The sequence below is a fragment of the Equus quagga genome, chromosome 12, assembly GCF_021613505.1.
Source record: "Equus quagga isolate Etosha38 chromosome 12, UCLA_HA_Equagga_1.0, whole genome shotgun sequence".
Taxonomy (NCBI): Eukaryota; Metazoa; Chordata; class Mammalia; order Perissodactyla; family Equidae; genus Equus; species Equus quagga.
The window spans coordinates 40388403-40408550 of record NC_060278.1 but is presented as its reverse complement, the minus strand read 5'-3'; the positions used below and the strand labels follow the sequence as shown (position 1 = coordinate 40408550).

Sequence of the window (20148 nt, the reverse complement as noted above, 5' to 3'; positions counted from 1 at the left end):
AGGCACCATGAGTGAGAACTGCAGCAGAAATAACAATAGTACAAACTGACCCAAAAATGTCAGATATGTGAATTATCAGACATAGATTACAACAAAATACTTACTATGTTTAAAGGAATAAAGAGATTTAAACAAGCCACATATTTTTCAGGGAACAAGAAATTATTAAAAATGACAGAGCAGATTTGAATAAGAATCCAGAAATGAGAAATACATTAAATAAATTTTAAAACTCCGTGGACAGCTTTGGCAAGAGATTGGACATAGCTGAAAAGAGAATTAGTAAACCAGAGAATAGATCAGAAGAACGTATTCAGAAGGTAGCCCAAAGAGACAAAAGAATGGAAACTCAAGAAAGAGCTGTTAAGATTCACGGAGGGAAAAGTCAGAAGGTCCAACATAAGTTTAATTGAAGTTCAGAGGGAGAGGAGAGGATAAAGCAGAGGTAATAATTAAAGGGATAAGATCTGAGAATTTTCCAGAATTGATAGATGTCAGAAATTCAGTAAATCCCAAGCAAAATAAAAAAAAATTTTTTAACTTACTCATAGACACATCTTAATAAAACTGCAGAAAATCTAAGAAAAACCTTAAGGGCAGCTGGGGGAAAAAAGGTAACTTTCAAGGGAGTGGAAATGGTATCTTCACTATGTTTAAAGAAATGAACTGTTAAACCAAAACTGTATATATAAAACTTTTGTTTCAAAAATGAGGATGAAATAAAACAGACCAAAAAGAGAAAAGACAGAGAATTCAGGCTTAGCAAATGCTAATGGAAACTCTAAATGATGTACTTCAGGCAGAAGGAAAGATAAGAAATGGAAGCTCTGAAATGAGAGAAGGAATGAAGAGGGAAAAAGTGGTAAATGAGGTAGTGAATAAATTCTGACAAAAATAAAGCAATACTAATGTCCACGATAAAGAAGGATAGAATGTTTAACAATTTGAAATGGAAAGACTGAGAATAAAAACAATCAACAATAACACCTAAGCCAGGGTCAGGGAGTATATGGAAACTTTGGGTCTTGTATTATCAAGGAGGAGGTTAAAATTAATATTGACCTTTAGTCTTTGACAAATTAAGTATGCATGCTATAATTTTTAGAGTAACCACTAAAACAACTGAAATAAATCGAATAACTTCCACAGTAGTAGAGGAGGGAGAAATGCTCATTATATGGTTTTGTGAATAAAGAACTTTTTAAACATTCAAATTGCATATACAGTATGATCTCAGCTATATAATAAGTATGTAAACCCTTGCACATGGGTATCAAGAGACACGTATAAAAATATTCAGATCATTGTTTAAAATGGTAAAGTACTGAAAACAACTCACTTGTGTCATTCACAATAGAATGGATAAATATATGGTATATTCATCCAATAGACTATACAGTAGAGAAAGTTAATGAGCTACAGCTACAAGCATCATGAGGATGATGCTCATAAATAACAATGAAGCTACACACACACACACACACACACACACACACACACACACAGAGTCAATCCTCATTATTTGTGGATTACATTTTTGTGAATTTGCCTACCTGAAAAATTTTTTTGTAACCCCAAATCTACAGTCACAGTGCTTTTGTGGCCATTCGCACACATGTGCAAGTGGTGAAAAGTTTGAGTCCCCCTCTGTACACATTCCTAGCTGAGATCAAAGCAGGTGACACTCCGCCCTCTTGTTCCAGCCCTCCTAGTGTAGACAAGTGTTCTTTTCACTGTTTATTTAGTGCCAGCTTTTTTACATTTTTCTGTTTTTTCTTGGTCATTTCACTGTTTAAAATGGCTCCCAAACATAATGCTGAAATGTTGTCTAGTATTCCTATGCACAAGAATTCTGTGAAGTGCCTTATGGAGAAAATGGATAAGCTTTGTTCACTCATGAACTACAGAGCTGTTGGCCATGAGTGCAATGTTAATGAATCAACAATAAACAGATAAGATGTCTTTAAACACAAACACACATTAAACAAGATTATGTGTTGATTGGTTGACAAAAATATGAGCAGGAACAATGGTTCAGTATTCACTGATGCAGTGTTCATGACAACTTTACAGAACATAACTACCGCAAATAAGGAGAACCAACTCTGTGTGTATGTATGTGTGTGTATATATATAGAGAGAGAGAGAGAGAACTGGAGGAAAATATACAAAAATAACAGATTTCCTCTGAGTGATAGAATTATGAGTGACTTCTATTTCTGCCTTATATTTTTCTATATTTTCATATTTCCACAATGAGAATATATTGCTTTTATAAGCAGAACAAAATTGAATGACATTTTTAAATTAAAAAATAAAAACAAAACAAAAAGATGAAATGATTGCTGGATCATGGCCTTAAGCAGAAAATCAATTTGTAAAAACAAAATTTCTTAGAACATGAATAAAATCAGCCATGAAGTTCTGGAAGTACAGAGTAGGAAATTAACAAGGATTGTTTAAAAGATAAGCATGAGATTGGACACAAAAACCTTTGCTCCAGAAGTTAAATTCTCCCTTTATAGTCTGCGCCAGCTCTTCCCAAAACCCTGAATCCTATACCAAATTAAAAACTTATATAGACATGTGAAAAGGTGCTCAACATCATTCGTCACCAGGGATATGCTAATCAAAACCACAATGAGAGACAATTTCACACCCACTAGGATGGATAGAATCAAAAAGACAGATAATAACAAACATTGCAAGGATATGGAGAAATTGGAACCCTCATATGTTACTTACAGGAATGCAGAATGCTGTAGCCACTTTGGAGAACAGTCTGTAAGTTCCTCAAAAAAATAACATAGAGTTACCGTTTGACCCAGCAGTTTCACTCCCAAGTATATACCCAAGAGAAATCAAAGCATATGTCCACAAAAAAACTTGTCATGAATGTTCATAGCTGCATTATTCATAATAGCCAAAAAATGAAAACAACTAAAATATTTCTGATGAATGGACAAACAGAATGTGGTAGATATATAAATATATAGATACACAAACACATTATACAATGGAATGTTATTCGGCCATCAAAAACAGTGAAGTACTGGTGTGTGCAACAACATGGATGAACCTTGAAAACATTATGCTAAGTGAAAGAAGGCACAAAAGACCACGTATTATATCATTCCATTTACATGAAACATCCAGAATAGGCAAATCCATAAAGACAGAAAGCAGATTCGAGTTTGCCTAGGGCTGAGTATGACAGGGATTTAGGAAGTGAACGCTAAAGGGAGTGGCGAGTTTTGTTTTGAAGTGATGAGAATGTTCTAAACTTGATTCTGGTGACAGTTGTACAACTCAATGAATATGCTAAAAACCATTGAATGTACACTTTAAAGACAAATCTAATGACGGCGATGTGCCTGTCTCTAATCCCCACAGAGACACGCCTACAAGTCATGCAAGCCCCTGAGTTCCTGGGTCAATGATCTCATCCAGCGACTGAATTTCTTCAACACCTGGGCCAAAATGGCTTACACTGCACTACATCATCGGTATGGATGAAAGCCGCTTCACCTTTCTCCCTGACTTTTTCTTAGAGCCTAACCACTTACAACGTAGTCTCGCATGCTTGGCCTCTTTGGGTTCTCACAACAACATGTGAATTAAGCTAGAGAAGAATTCTTAGCTTCCGTTTAGGATGAGGAAAGGGAAAGCTAGAAGCTGAGAATCTCGTCCAAGCTCACTTGACTCTGAAAGACAGACAGAACCAGAACCTAGTACATTTCTCTTTCCATTATTCTACGCTGTGTCTCATGAAACTAGCAGGGGGAAATATGAAAAGAAATAAGAATTAGCTACATGCAATTTTTAAATGTGTTTAAAACATAATACAAAATAATTTGAAAAGCTCGAGGGTGGCTGCCACTTGCTGAGTGCCCCAGTGTGTTTCTGTCACTCACTTAATGCTATAGTAACCTGTGATGGGAAGTACCTGCTATCACTCATCATCAGCCTCCTTCTAGAGACGGGGAAACTGAGGCACAAAGATAGGAAGTAACTTGCCCAAGCTCGCACAAGTAGAAGGTGGAAGCATTGAGATTTGAACCCAGAAAATCTGGTTCCAAAGTCTGTGCCAACTGCCTTTGTGCCATTTCACTATAAGCGAGTGTTACTATATACCTTTAGAGAGGTCAGTAACTCAAAAACAAACCACAAGACTCTGCAAGGCCCAGCCAGGACTCCCGCCATAATAACAACATCCCTTGTTACCCAAATCCATGGCCTTCCAGCACTGTGTGGTCTCATGAGGTTTAAAGCCATAGCTGGCTTCCATTAAGGCACAGGACAAGGGTCCTGAGTGGGGAGAGCTTGCGATGAAAAGGAAAGGAGGGACCTAGAAGGGGCTGGAGGAAGTTGCTCTGATCTTGGGAGAGCGTGCAGTTATTATGCCCTTAACCACCCCGACCTGTGGTCTGCCTCCAAATAGGTATATGAAATTTATCTCAACTTGGAAGCAGCATGTTCCATCATCTAGCCAAAAACGCAAAGACTCTGCTGATCAGAAGAGTGATCTCCTTGAAGGATTTCCTGCAAGATACTGGCTCCCAGCTTTCTTCTTTCCACAAGGTGAGCATGAGAAGCAGGGCCAGCCCCACACCTGGCTCAGGTAAGTTTGGACCCAGTCCCTCCACCACCACTCTCTCTTTCTCCCTCCCCTTTAGGATGAGAGGCCCAAAAGACAGCCCCTGCACCCCTACAGGTACCAGGGCTCTCACATGCACCAGAACGGTCTCTCTTCTCCCTCCCCACCCACCTCCCTCCCTCCCCCTAGCTCCTCACACACCAAAATAGACCATCCTTGTCAGACCTCGCCTGCACCGTGGCGAGTGTCTCACTTGCTCATCTCTAGGCCATTGATTCTGTGATGTCAAAGGCCAACACCAGCTCCCTCCCAAAGGCCACTACATTTTGAGGGGACTCCTGGAGATGGGCACCTACCCAAAGGCGTTATTCTGCGCTTCAGCCATTTCCATTCATCTATTGATTTAACACGAATTAATGAATGAGTGTTGGCTGGGTCCTGGGCCCCACCTGCTCAGCACAAATGCCCATCAGGAAAGACAGACATCCAACCAGAAGGTGTTACAACGATGTGCAGTCGGGGGTGTAACAGGAATCGTAAAGGGCGGCCCGAGGCTGTGAGCTCCGTGCGGGCAGGAGCAGGCTGGTTCCACGCCCTGTTGTGTCCAGCACCTGAGAGCCCTCAGCACCTCAAAAGCTCTGGATAAATATTTGAAGAATGAATGAATGAATACTTTTGGAGCATAAAACAGAGGGACCTAAACTAAGGGTCAGGGAAGGGCACCAAGGAAATAACTTCTAAGATGAGTCTTGAAGCATGCTACCAGGTAAGTGTTATCCAGAGGGGGACAGAAAAAGAGAACAATTCACACCCTTACATAGACCTTACTGGGTGCCAGGCTGTGTTCTAAGGACTACAATCTCTTAGACTTCTTACTATTACTATCCCTATTTTCAAATAGGAAATCCTTGGCACAGAAAAGTTAAGTAATCTGCCCAAAGTCACACAGCTAGTAAGTGACTGAACCAAGATTTGAATTTAGCTTGTCTGACTTGAAAATTTACAACTGACCTCTGCACTAACCTGGAAATAGCATCCTTATTAGAGAGAATACCATTCAAAGGCCCAGAGGTGAGAGAGAAAAAAGCACATTACAGAAACCAAATGTTCATTATGGTCAGAGTGAAAGACTCACAAAGAGAGGATGGCATAGGGTAAAGCTGGGAAGATAGGCATGGGCAGGCTCCCAGGGGCTGGATAAACGCACTAAGGGAGTCTACTCCATCCAGCGGTAGTGGGGACCACTGGCATGTTTCAGGCAAGGGACGTCATGATCTGATGGCTGCAGCACAGAAGAAGGGCAGGGGCAGATTGGAAAAGCACAAGGCTGGAGTCTGCTTTGTTCTCTAGGCAAGAGCTGGTGTGACCTGGAGTAGGACAATGGTAGTGGGGTAGAAGACTAGAAGGATGGTTAGGAAGCAGAACCAACTGGACTCCATGTTTGAGGGGATGGGCTGGGAGGGAGGAAGGGGTAAACATGACTCACAGCTTCGTGGCTTGGACAGATGGGTGGATGCTGCTGTCATTACTGAAACAGGGAACACAGGGAGAGGAGCACGTTGATGAGGAATAAAATGATAGTCTTGTCAAGTTTGAGCTGTTCGGAGAATACAAACACCACGTCTGGCAAGCAGTTGGTTATACGGGGCTGGAGCTCAGGAGAGATGTCTGGGCTAGACAGAGACCGTGGTCAGCAGTCACTGGGCACCTCAGACAAGGCCACAGTGTGACGGCTACTACCACAGGCACAAAGGTGGCCAAACCCAGGTCTTGTCTCCTGGAGCCTGCAACTGTCTGAGAGGCGCACAGAGGAGGGCAGGGTCACCTCTGCCTGGGTGGGCCTGTAGGGCCGGCTCCTCGGGCTTTGAAGAACTATAGGGAAATCTAGGAAAGACCATCCAAGGCAGATGGCATGAGCAAAGACCTCAAGTCAGGTGCATTGTCCTCTGGATATTTCATATAGCAGCAGAGTAGGCATGACATGCCAATAGGGCAGGGTTTTAATTGCCCAGGAAAGGAGACTAAAATTCAGTCTGTGAGCACTGGTGTGGTAGATTCTGGGCAGGGGCATTACATGATCAAGAAGTAGGACGAAGCTACTAAACTGACAATTTATGCAGAATGGATTCCACAAGGGAAAGAGGAGCTGGTGGCAAGAAGAGCAATTAAGATTTGTGTTAGGTATCTTGGTATCAAGATACAGAACACAATCCAAACTTGCTTAAGCAAAATAGGGCAAGTTCTAGGCTCATATAAATGGAAAGGAAGTCAAGGGGTTCCGGGTTCAGGCATGGCTGAATCCAGGTAGTCCACTGTCTTCTGTGTCACTCTCAGCCTGCCTCCTCATATCTTAGCTGTTTTCACTCTATCTTGGTCTCATTTTTTTTCCTGCTGCACATGGCCTTTCTCCATGCAAGCAAGGGAAAAAATGGCCACAAACAGCTTAACAACTCCAGAGGAGAAAAGAGACTTCCTTTCCCGAATGTCCATGTCATTTCCTGAGAAAGACTCTGACACACTTGAGCCTTGTACTGCCCCTGGGACCCATTTTGTTGCCAGGAGTCTGAGGTACTCTGATCAGCCAAAACTGGGTCAGAAGTAGATACGGTGCCAGAGTTTATAGCCCCTCTACACCCAGAATGAGTACAGGAGGGGCAATGGACCTCCAAAAGCAGCCCACATTCCCCAGGAGGTTCACCCGGCTGGCCAGAGCAACATCACCAAGGCCCCAGTGAGGCGGCTGGATCTCCGCTCTCCTACCGCCCAGCTCTTGCGTTTCCTGACTCCCTTTCTTCTCCACTCTTCCCTCCCCGTGAGACATCCATGTTGCTAACCCCAAGAAACTTTGGGAAGTGCACAGCCCTGAATCCCTGAGATCACTAGGAACTTGTCGGTGTGTGTTTTCTCCAAAGCCTTCCTCGCTGCTGTGCTTCAAGACCATGGAAGGTCCCAAGGAATCTCGATAGACGCCCTCGGCTTTACCCACCATGTGAGCTCTGACGCCACTGACGTGGAAGATGAGGAGTTCTCCACCAGCGTCCAGAAGAAGCTCAGCATAGTCAGGAGAGCCTTTAAGGTACTGGAGCACTTACAAGCTTGGAAAGAGCCATCATTCATTCTTTCCCTCTGTCAGTCAGTCATTCCTTCAACAAACTTGTTCAGCACTTGCCACGTGCCAGGGACCAGACAGGCAGCATAGAGAAGGCACAGTCCCCCTTCAAGTCCAAATGCCACCAAACTTCATCTCTCCCACTCTTTCTGTAGCAGATAGAATTATAAATAAATTCAAGGAATAAAAGATTTAAATAAATACAATAAATGAACTTTATAACTATCCCCCGTTATAAATGAAGACTGAATGCTGCTGAGATCAGGATTAAAGGTGATATTTCAAATCAGTGGGGCACACCTCCTCATGGCTGCTCACAGCTCGGCTGCCTGCCACCAGGGACGCGCTCATTCCAGAGCTCAGCCAGGTTCCCAGCAGAACCCACCCCGCCACAAGCCTGCAGTGACCCTCGGGGCCCTCAGCAAAGGCGCCGAGAATGACCTGAGGAGGCAGCTGCGGTGGGGGCACACCCCAGGGCTGTCACTCTCCCCCCATTGCCCCCTGATTTGAAGGGCCGCCGTTGTTCACTACATTCCAATCTGTTCTAGGAATCTATTTTTCTACTCCAGGACCAGCGCCCCACAGGTCAAGAGGTTTTAAAGTTATGTGTGGACACTTGGTAGAGCAAGTCAGTCCTCATTTTTCCTTTTTTTTAAATCAACTTTTTGTTTTATTACTTTTTTCCATTTTTTATTATGGCAAAATATACATAACATAAAATTTACCATTTGAACTATTTTTAAGTGTATAGTTCAGTGACATTAAGCACATTCACAGTGTTGTGCAACCATCACCATCATCCGTCTCCAGAACTCTTTCATCTTCCCAAACTGAAACTCTGTGCCCATTAAACACTTACTCCCCATTCCAGCCATCCCAACCAGCGCTCTACTATTCATCTCTATGAACCTCACTACTATAGGAACCTGACGTGAATGGAATCATAGTATTTGTCCTTTTGTGACTGGCGTATTTAACATAGCATGATTTCTCCAGGGTTCTTCTATGGGGTAGCATGCGACAGGATTTCCTTCGTTTTTAAGACTGAATAATATTTCATTGTCTGTATATACCACGTCTCAGCTCAGGCTGCCATAACAAAACACCACCAACGGGATGGCCTAAACGGCAGAAATTTATTTTCTAATAATTCTGGAGGATGGAAATCTGAGATGAGGGCGCCAGCTGAGAGCACTCTTCCTGCTTCCAGGCAGCCACCTTCTGCTCTCTCCTCACTGGCCTTTCCTCCGTGTGCATGGAGAGAGAGAGCTCTCAGGCCTCCTCTTGTGAGGACGTTGTCCTATCAGATCAGGACCCCACCCATATGACTTCATTTAACCTTAATTAGTTCATTAGAGGCCCCATCTCTGTATACAGCCACACTGGGTGATAGGACTTCAACATACGACTTTGGCTGGTGACACAAACATTCAGTCTGTAACACCACATTGTGTTCATCCATTCATGTCAGTGGACACTTGTGCTGTTTCCATCTTTTGGCAATTGTGAACAGTGCTGCTATGAACATGGCTGTACAAATATCTGTTTGAGTCCCTGCTTTCACTTCTTTTGGTTATATATCTAGGAGTGAAATTCTTGGATCATATGGCAATTCTGTTAAATTTGTTAAAGAAATGCCATTCTATTTTCCATAGTGCCTGCACCATTTTAATTCCCATCAACAGTGCACAAGGGTTCTGATTTCTCCACATCCTCACCAATACTTGTTTATTTTTCTGGTTTTTGATAGTAGCCATCTCAATGGATGTGAAGTGGTATCTTACTGTGGTTTTGATTTACATTTCTCTAATGGCTATTGATATTGAACACCTTTTCATGTGCTTATTGGCCATTTGTATATCTACTTTGGATCAATGTCTGTTCAAGTCCTTTACGCATTTCCTAAACAGGATTTTGTTGTTGTTGAATTGCAGGAGTTCCTTATGTATTCTGGATGTTAATCCCTTATCAGATGTATTATTTGCAAATAGTTTCTCCCAACTGGTGTGTTGCCTCTTCATTCTGTTGATAGTATCCTTTGATGTCCAAAAGTTTTTGATGTATCCCAATTTACCTATTTTTTCTTTCGTTGTCTGTGCATTTGGTGTCATATCCAGGAAATCATTAACACATCCAATGTCATAAAGCTTTTCCCCTGTGTTTTCTTCTGAGTTTTATAGTTTAGCTCTTCAGTGTAGGTCTTTGATCCATTTGGGGTTAATTTTTGTATACAGTGTAAAGTAATGGTCCATGTTGTATGTTGATATCCAATTTCTCCAACACCATTTGTTGAAGAGACTGTTCTTTCCCCATTGAATATCTTGGCACCCTTGTAAATCATTTAAGCATATATGTGTGTTTATTTCTGGGCTCTCTGTTCTGTTCCATTATTCTATATGTCTGTCTTTATGCCAAATACACACTGTTTTGATTAACAAAACAAATTTGTAATAAGCTTTGAAATCAGGAAGTGTAAGACCTCAAACTTTGTTCTTCGAGATTGTTTTGTTTATTCAGTTGTCCTTGAGATTCCATATAAATTTTAGGATAGATTTCTACAAAACATGTCATTGGGATTTTGATAGGTATTGCATTGAATCTGTAGATCTTTAGGCAGTATTGATATCAGTGTTGTCTTCCAATCCATAAACTCATTGTTCCTTTTAAAAACTATCTTGACTTTTGCACACTTTCTCTTCTAGATGAATTTGAGAATATGCCTATCACATTTCATTTTTTTAAACAACTGTTGGGATTTTGATCAGTTTGCAGTACATTTACGTATAAATGTGGGGGAAGAGTTGCTATCTTTTTAATATTGAGTTTTTCCGTATAGAAACATGGTTCATCTTTCCATTTATTCAGGTCATGTATGTCCTTGAGTAAGTTTTGTTTTCTTCACGGTGGTCTTAGAAAGTCATTGTTAGATTGTTTTTCTAAGTGTTTTATAAATGTTACTATTGTGAATAGGACTTTTAAAGCCCTACAGCTTACTCTTTGTAGTTAGCCCTCTACCTGGGGTTAGCCAAACTTGAGGCTAAGGGCACAGTTCTGACACTACCTGCAAGTTTGGGGGTCTCCCAAAACCTCCCTCAGGTTTAATAATTTGCTAGAAAGACTCAGAGAACTTCAGGAAAGCACTGTAGTTACAATTAGAGTTTTATTATAGCAAAAGGATACAAATCAGAACCAGCCAAAGGAAGAGATACACAGGGCAGAGTCTAGCACTGGGAGGGCTCCAAGCACAAAGCATCTGTGTCCTCAGGGATGTGTTACCCTGCTGGCGAGGATGTGTAGCAATGTGTGTATGACGTATTGCCAACCCAGGAAGCTCACCCAAGCTTCAGTGTTCAGTTTTTGATTGGGGTTTCATTGCATAGCCGTGTTTGATTGAATCATCACCCACATGGGTGAACAATCTCCAGTCTTCTCCCATCCCCAGAGCTTAGGCTGATATCACTTGGCTCACTGTCCCAACCCTCTGATCTAATGCTTGCTCTTTCGGGCATAGGCAGCCCCTATCCTGAGTCGTCTCATTAGCATAAACTATCTGGACACCACCATGAGTCACCTCGTTAGCATAAACCTTCAGGGGTGGTCCCAAGAGCCCACCACCAATAACAAATTCCAAGGGTTTAGAGGTCACTTCCCAGGAACCAGGGACAAAGGCCAGCCAAAGTCTGTATTACACATCCTTTTATTCATTTCTAATTTTTTTTCTAATTTAAACTGGCTAAGTTTGTCTATTACATTTACTTTTTCAAATACACCAAATTTTGCCTTTATTAATTAACTCTAATGGTGTTTTCTGTCTGCTTGCTTTCCTTTCTTTAATTTCTGTTTACCTTTTTAGTTCCTTCCTTCTGCTTTCTTTGGGTTTATTTTATTACTCTCTTACTAGCTTCTTTTTGTTTACTTCCACTGAGGTATAACATACATGGAATAAAGGACACAAATCTTAAGTACTCCACTCAACCACTCAGATCAAGCCCTAAACAACTGTTGTCAGCACCCCAGAAGGCTCCCTCATGTGCCCTCCTAGTTAACGCCCCCTCAAGGGTAACCACTATTCTGGCTTTTATCATCCTCGACTGCTTTTCCTATCTTGAACTTCCTATGAAGAGATTATTCAGGATATACTATTTTGGATCTGGCTTTTTTTGCTTAACACTAAATCTGTGAGATTCATCCCTATTTTGTATATAGTAATTGTGCTTTTTGGTTGCTCTGTAGTACACTGTTGTATTAATATACCATAGTTTATCTTATCTATACTCCAACAGATGGACATTTGGGTTGTTTTCTATTTGGCACTGTTATTATTACAACTACTTTAATATTATTGTATATGTCTTTTGATGGACATAAATACTCATTTCTCTTGGCTATATACCTGGGAGTTTAATGGGGGGAATTTAATGGATAGTTCTATGATTAGCTTTGGCGTAAATACTGCCAAATAGTTTTCCAAAGTGGTCATACCAATCTACAGACCCACCAGTCATGTATGATTGTTCCACATCTTGCCAGCACTTTGGTATCATTAGTTTTTTAATTTTAGTCATTCTGATGGGTATATATTGGTATCTCTTTATGGTTTTAATTTGCATTTCTTTGATGACTAATGAAGTCAAGCACCATTTAATATGCTTATTGACATCTGAACATCCTCTGTTGTGAAATTCCTGTTTGAGTCTTTTGCCCACTTTTTTCATTAGGCTGTTTTTTTCTTATTGATCTGTAGGAGTTCTTTACATATTCTGGATATAAGTCCTTTGTCAGATATTGATATGTATACTGGAGGTATCTTCTCCCAGTATATGGCTTTCCTTTTTACTTTCTTAATGGTGACTCTTTTCTTTGTTTTAATGAAATTCAGTGAATCCATCTTTTCTTCTGGTGTTAGTGATTTTTTGTGTTCTTTTAAAGAAATCTTTGCCTATCCCAAGGTCATGAAAATATTCTCTTACGTTATCTTCCAGAAGCTATATTGCTTTGCCTTTCACAGTTAGGTCTATGATCCACATAGAATTGAGTTTGAGTGCAGTGAGGTTGGGTCAAAGGTTGTTTTTTTCCGTATGAGTATCCAGCTGACTTAGCACCATTTCTTTTTTATTGAATGGCCATCCTCATCCTACTTCACCTCTGTCATCAATCAAGTAATTGTACATGCTGGGCCTGTTTCTAGAATCTCAGTTTTGTTTCATTGATTTATTTGTCTATCTTTGTGCCAGCACCACACTCTTTTAATTACTGTAGTGTATAATAATCATTATCTGGTAGTATAAAGTCCTTCAACTTTGCTGTTTTTCTTTAAAGTTGTCTTAATTTTTGGAAAATTGACTTCTTAACAATATTGAGACTTTCAATCATGAATATTTATTTAGATCTTTTAAAATTTCTATAGCATAAATTTAACTCAACATTTATTTAGTTTTATTATTTAGAACATTAATTTATTTCCGGTACAATGTTCAGTGGAAGAGTTGATAATAGTAATCTTTGTCTTCTTCCTAAAACTCAGAGAACAGTGTTTACTATTTCATCATGTTCTGGCAGTTATAGGTTTTTTGTAGATGAAGAAAATTTCCTCCTATTTCAAGTTTGCTGAGGTTTTTTTTTTTATCATAAATAGGTATTGAGTATATTAAATGCTTTTTCTGCACCTATTGTTATAATGAGATAGTTTTTATCCTTTGTCATCTTAATATGGTGGATTGAACAGATAGATCTGTCTGGAGTTTATTTTGTTATAAGGTATATTCTTACTTTATTAATATTTCTTAAATGTAAAATGGAAGCTAAATGTGATGAAAGATCTTTTCAACATCTGTGGAGAGAATCGTGATTTTTCACCTTTATCAATATGATTAATTATATTAAAGGATTTCCTAAGGTAGAATCATATTAATTATAATATCTTATTTTAGATTTTTCCATCAATATACGTACATGAGATTAGCCTGTGGGCTTTTTGTTGTTGTGTGTGCAGTTTGTTGTTGTTTTGCTTTTTACCGTGCATATTATTGACTGTGGTTTCCTTAATCAATCTGTCTCCCATCTTTTAGGGAGTCTCATAATTTCTGATCCCTGGGGAATACTTCCTGTTTTCCAGTGCTGTTATGAATTATTCTTTTTAAAATGCCCATTCTGTCTCCTGGGATCTGGGGGAGGAGGCCAGCACTCATGCATGGTCTGGCCTCTCGGTCCGTGCTGGTCCTCTGCTCAGCACTCATCAGACTGCACTTGGAGATGACTCAGAGAACATCCAGATCACTGAGGGTCGGAAACCATATTGGGAGAAGGATGGAACTGGGGAAATTTATTCTATTGATGACTCTGAGGAGAAAAGAAGTATTTCAAGACGGGGCACATGAAGAACCAGACTCTAACTCTACTAGAAGTACAACTCCAAGGAGTGGGAGCTCCAAGGGAAAGACTCATTCAGCAGAGAGGGCACTCACTTGGGCTAAATCGCCAGTGATGATGGAATGTCCTTTTGTGGATGGGGAATTCCCTGTCACTGGGTGTTTAGGAGAAATTAAGTGATGATTTGGCAAGGATGCTGAAGTGGAAGAAACTTAAATTTCAGGTGTGTTTTAAACTTGAAATTTATTCAATTTGTTTATTAATTTATTCACTTAAAAATATGTGTTTGACTCATACAACTCAATAGCAAAAAAAAACAAACAATCTGATTGAAAAATGGGCAGAGGAGGCTGGCCCGGTGGTGTAGCGGTTAAGTTCACACACTGTGCTTCCGCAGCCCAGGGTTCGCAGGGTCAGATCCTGGGTGTGGACCTACACACTGCTCATCAAGCCACACTGCAGCAGCATCCTACACACAAAATAGAGGAAGACTGGCACAGATGTTAGCTCAGTGACAATCTTCCTCAAGCAAAAAGAGGAAGATTGACAACAGATGTTAGCTCAGGGCCAATCTTCCTCACACACACACACACACACACACACACACACACAAAGGCAGAGGATCTAAATAGACATTTTTTGAAAGAATACATACAGATGGCCAACAGGTACATGAAAAGATGCTCCACATCACTAATTATTAGGGAAATGCAAATCAAAACCACAGTGAGATATCACGGTTAGAATGGCTATTATCAAAAAGACATGAAATAAGTGTTGGGGAGGAAGTGGAGAAAGGGAACCTTTGTACACACTGTTGGTGGGAGTGTAAGTTGGTGCAGCCACTATGGAAAACAATATAAAGGTTCCTCAAAAAATTAAAAATAGAACTACTGTATGATCCAGGAATCCCACTTCTGGGTATTTATCTGAAGAAAACAGTAACCCAAAAAGGTACCTGCACCCTCATGTTCACTGCAGCATTATTCACAGTAGCCAAGACATGGAAGCAACCCAAGTGCCCATCGATGGATGAATGGATGAAGATGTGGGGGGGGGGGGTATATATATTTATATATTTATATACACACACACAATGGAATATTGTTTCCAGTTTTATTGAGATATAACTGACATAAAGCACTGTATAAGTTTAAGGTGTACAGCATAATAATTTGGCTCACATATATTGTGAAATGATTACCACAATAATTTTGGTTAATATCCATCATCTCATATAGAAATAAAGAAAAAAAAAGTTTTTTGCCTTGTGATGAGAACTCTTAGTATCTACTTTCTAATATATAATGGAATATTATCCAGCCATAAAAAAGGAGAAAATGCTGCCATTTGTGACAACAAGGATGGAACTTGAGGGCATTATGCTAAGTGAAATAAGTCAGAGAAAGACAAATACTGCATGATCTCACTTATAAGTGGAATCTAAAAAACAAAACAAAACAAAACCTCATAGATACAGAGCCCAGATTGGTGGTCGCCAGAAGCAGGAGGTAGAGGGTGAGCAAAATGGGTGAAGGGGGTCAAAAGGCCCCAACTTGCAGTTATAAAAGCCCTGGGGATGTAATGTACAGCATGGTGACTATTGTTAATAATACTGTGTTCTATAGTTGAAAGTTGCTAAGAGAGTAGATCTTAAAAGTTCTCATCATAAGAAAAGAAATTGTAACTATGTATGGTGACGAATGTTAGCTATACTTGTTGTGGGGATGATTTTACAATATATACATATATTCAGTCATTGTCTTGTACACCAGAAAAAATCTATGTGTGTCCAGAACCGTGCTGGGTGTTGGAAGTTCAGAGACAAACAGAATCAGGCTCTTGCCCTCCAGAAAATCAGTCTCTCAGTAATCACGGCCCTGATGCTTATTGGTCAACATTTCTGAGCACCTACTGTGTGCCAGACACTATGCTAAGCTCTTTATCTGCATGATTTAATCCTCAAAAATTACCCTCATTTTATAGCTCAGGAAACTAAAGTTCAAAGAGGGGGAAGGGCCTTCTCCAGATCACAGAGCTCAGATCATAAGCTTTGACCCAAGTGAAGTTGACTCTACGGCCCATTGTAACCTCTTCCGACACGGCCTGTTGGCCCGGCAGAGGCTACAGAGAAGCAGGTGTTCGCTGGGGCCTTTTCCCAGGCTGCACAGGGGAAGAGAAGGGGGTATGTACTGACCTCCCAGCTTTGACTTTTGTCTTCAACCTCCCATCAGATGTTCTCGGTTATTCTGCTGTATACCAAGGATCTGCTTCAGGTTAAGTGAAGTAAGAGTCCTTACATTTATTCTGAGTGGCTCTTTGGAGAGTTAAATGTCTCCAAGATGAGCTGTTTACGAATTACCTAAAATGTGAGTTTTGGGAGGAAAGACCGCTGTACACTGTAGTCAAGTATAAATGGAAGCCACATTGTCAAATGCCTTAGATTGACTTCTTCCAAGACTTACATGAAAGGACAATCCCAGAGCAAATGCAGCATATGGAACTTTGGATTTACATAAAAGTCAAAGAGAAGCAAGAGTTATTATACAAAGCAATCCCAGTCAGTCTTTTATAAGACTGAGTCAGTCTCATTTATTCTTATAAGAATAAGTCAAAATACCAGGTGCTTTATATGAGTTCAGGTTGCACCTCCAGGTACAGACAAGTTCCCAGAGTGCAGAGCTCAGCAAGTGTTGGTGAGCACAGCTCTGCTGCTCCACACTGCAGCTCAGCCGTTCCACGTTGCAGCTTACGGGCAAACGCGCTAGCCCAGGGCCCCAAGGACCAGGCTGCCTGGAGGGTGGGCTCAGACAGCTGTGCCCATCCTTCTCCCAGGGACCTGCCCAGTCAGAGAAGCCAGAGCCCTCCTGGGGGCCTCGTGCAGGGCCACCCAGCCCTCCACATACGTGCGGGGCTGCACACTGCTTTCCAAGCCCACCCCAGGCACAGCTGGAGTCACCGGAGAGGGAACTGCTGGCAACTACATTTTCTACTTCACAAAACTTATCAGAAATTCACTTAGCCTTTTTCGTATCATTCAAAGACATGATATGGAACCCTTCTTAGACTTTTTAAATTTCCAGAGCCTACATGTATAGTTGTAGCCACAATGGTAGAAGCAGGTGACAAAATCTGAGCGCAGTGTATTTTGACTCCTTTTGTGATTATTCTTGCTCTCTTCTGGGCTAAGGAATATACTGGTAGAAATTTGGAGTTTTGAGGTGTTGGAAGTGCTTCCATTCCAGGCTCATCATCAAAGCCTACAAGCTGCAGGACAAAGTTCTCGCCTTAGACCTTGGGGAGCACCCCCTCCGGGCCTGAGCTCCAGATGGAGCATCCTGCCCAGGAACCCACTGACACTGCCTTTCCTTGACTTTAGGGCACAGACCCCCCTGACACTGGAGTTCGTGTTTTTGGTTTATTCATCGAGGGGGCGAGGTGGAATCATGAAGAAAAAATACTAGAAGAATCGCTGCCCCATGAGATGTGCTGTGATTTTCCTGAAATATACTTCTTGCCAACAAAGGTAACCACCCAAATGTTTATCACGACATCTTACACCTCCAAGCTTTCCCTCGGTGACATGAACCATTCTTCTAGTCCCCATTCCCTGTGATTTCACCATGGAAATTTTCTCATATACTTCAGACAGCAAACAACAGTGAAAATAGCCCAAAATGTTGCTAAAGTCTAAAAATATGCTATACCTGCATCCAATGTTGTTTCTCAAGAGTATGTACTATAAAGCCTTGATAATTACTCATTAAAATTCTCCAGGCATAATTTCCATATGCAGTTACATAACCACCTAACCTTAAATGTATTTAATTCGTAACAAATCCCCCAAATCTAGCATATAGAAAATGTGAGGTACTGGTTTGAACTATGCAATTTGACTATTGGATTTTTCTTTTTAAGATTTCTACTGAACGACCAGATGCTTCTGACCAGACTGACTCAGAACTCTATACTTTTGAATGTCCAGTTTATCAGACACCTGAGAGGTCAAGAATTTTGACAACTACTGGCTCACCCTCAAACTTTTTCACATCAGTGTACTTATCCACAAGGAAACCTCCTAGTTACTGGATCACAATGCAGGTCGCACTGCTGTGTGAGGAGAACGAAAAATAAACTTCCAGCCCAAACCATTTAATTTTTGACTCTAATCAGATTTACCTTTCAAGACATTCACGTGTAGTCCACACCCTTCATAAAAACATGTGTGTGTCCAGCCAGATCTGACAGGTGCAGTCTCCTTCTTCCACCTGTCCGTGCACACTGCCACGCGCACAGAACCTTCCGGCTGCTTTTTATTCTGATCAGTGTCTGGCGCTGGGCCCCAGCTCAGGTGACCGCTGTCCTGGGACACACACAGCAGTGAAACCACTGCGCCTGGCCAGGTGCAGGCCATGTTTTTATGAACTTTCTGACCCCAATCACTGACTTCTGCAGTCACACCCATCAAATACACACGTGAAGAGCAGGTCTTCGGAACTTTCTCCAGCTGCTCTGAGCAAACAGAGAACATGACACAGCCGGCCTGACTGGAGACTTCTGAGACAGCTGAGGGTCCTCTCCCCTTAGAGAAACGCAGTCTTGCTGACTTCACAAGAACTTCTCTTCCCACCTAACAACCAATCCTGAGAACTCAGCAAACTGGATTAATATCAAAATGTTTCTGTAGGGAGGATTTTCACTACTGAGCACTATGTTGAGCACTAAGAACTCCCGTAACATCCTCAAACCATCTATGTACTACGTGGTCTATCAGCCAGACGTTATACAGGAGGAAACTGGTGCTCCGAGAGACCAAGTTACCTGCCCAAGCTCACATCGCTGAGAGGGAGCGGAACTAGGATTCAAAGCCACAGTCATTGTCACTTTATCTTGGCAATGGGCCCACTGGCAGAAAACACATCCCATGTGTCCACCAATGAAAATCAACACTCCATCCTCTCTGGGGGGTGGGGGGCTCATACCCAGAACTAGATCGTATAACAGCCATGAACAAAATATTAACATGGACTTTTGTGTGTGTGTGAGGAAGACTGGCCCTGAGCTAACATCCGTTGCCAATCTTCCTCTTTTTGCTGAGGAAGACTGGCCCTGAGCTAACATCTGTGCCAGTCCTCCTCTATTTTATATATGGGACACCACCACAGCATGGCTTGAGTGGTGTGCAGGTCCACACTAGGGATCTGAACCTGCAAACCCTGGGCTGCTGAAGCAGAGTATGTGAACTTAACCACAATGCCCCCAGGCAGGCCCCAACATCTACTTAATTTTATGTCTAAGAAATTGTACTGTCTAAAAGTAACATCATAAAAAAAACCACATACACTAAGAGCCTAATTGCACACTGCACTATAGAAAAGAATTATAAAGACCTCGTCCCTGTCATTGAGGAATCAGTAAGAACATGATAAAGTACAGGATTTTAACAAAAGACACAAGGTGGGATCCTATTTGTTCCAATTCATTTGCTAACAGTTTTAGGTTTCCCCATGATTTACTACAACAGTCCATGATTATGGAGAATGCCAGCACACCAAGCCTTTCCTCCCAACAGTACAAAAGTAAAAATCCAGCTAAGAATCACACGATGTGATATTTTAACCTGCTTGTGGCGGGGCATATTCTGACACACCCACCCTGCGCTGCTGGTCACTCTGGGAAGCGATGCAGACATGAGTGTCCGACCTCATCTCGCTGACACACAAGTGCTGTCACACATACTGTCAAATGTACAGATGCTTTTGTGATTAATACAAATCCATCTGAAAGTCTTACTGAATCTACGATAGTTCTGATCATTTCTCTATTTTCTCAAACATCAAATGTTAAATACACAGCCATTATCTGTGATTTGGACCCTCAACTCACCCGTTCCAGCTCTGACTACCGAGAGCCTCGACTCAAGCAGCGGTTGGCAGGCTCCGGGTTCGCCCTCGGATTCCCTGTGTCCAGGAGGATCCCAAACAAATGATCCTAAGAGAAAACCAAGTGTTGGGTGAGGGTGGTCATCTAAGGCCTCCTGTTTTGGCCCCAGTTATCCCAGAGTTACAGGCGA

At 41.5% G+C, this 20148-nt stretch overlaps 1 protein-coding gene across 1 annotated transcript in view; it reads left to right on the top strand.

Annotated features, from left to right (window-relative positions):
- DNAH14 (dynein axonemal heavy chain 14) overlaps positions 1-18209 on the top strand; it is a 390346-nt gene extending 372137 nt beyond the window's left edge. The window contains exons 81-85 of the mRNA XM_046678097.1: positions 3394-3506; positions 4442-4581; positions 7510-7673; positions 17455-17601; positions 17994-18209. Coding sequence (XP_046534053.1) covers positions 3394-3506; positions 4442-4581; positions 7510-7673; positions 17455-17601; positions 17994-18209 — 780 coding nt within the window. The remainder of the gene's footprint in view (positions 1-3393; positions 3507-4441; positions 4582-7509; positions 7674-17454; positions 17602-17993) is intronic.
- Positions 18210-20148: the final 1939 nt, after the last annotated feature.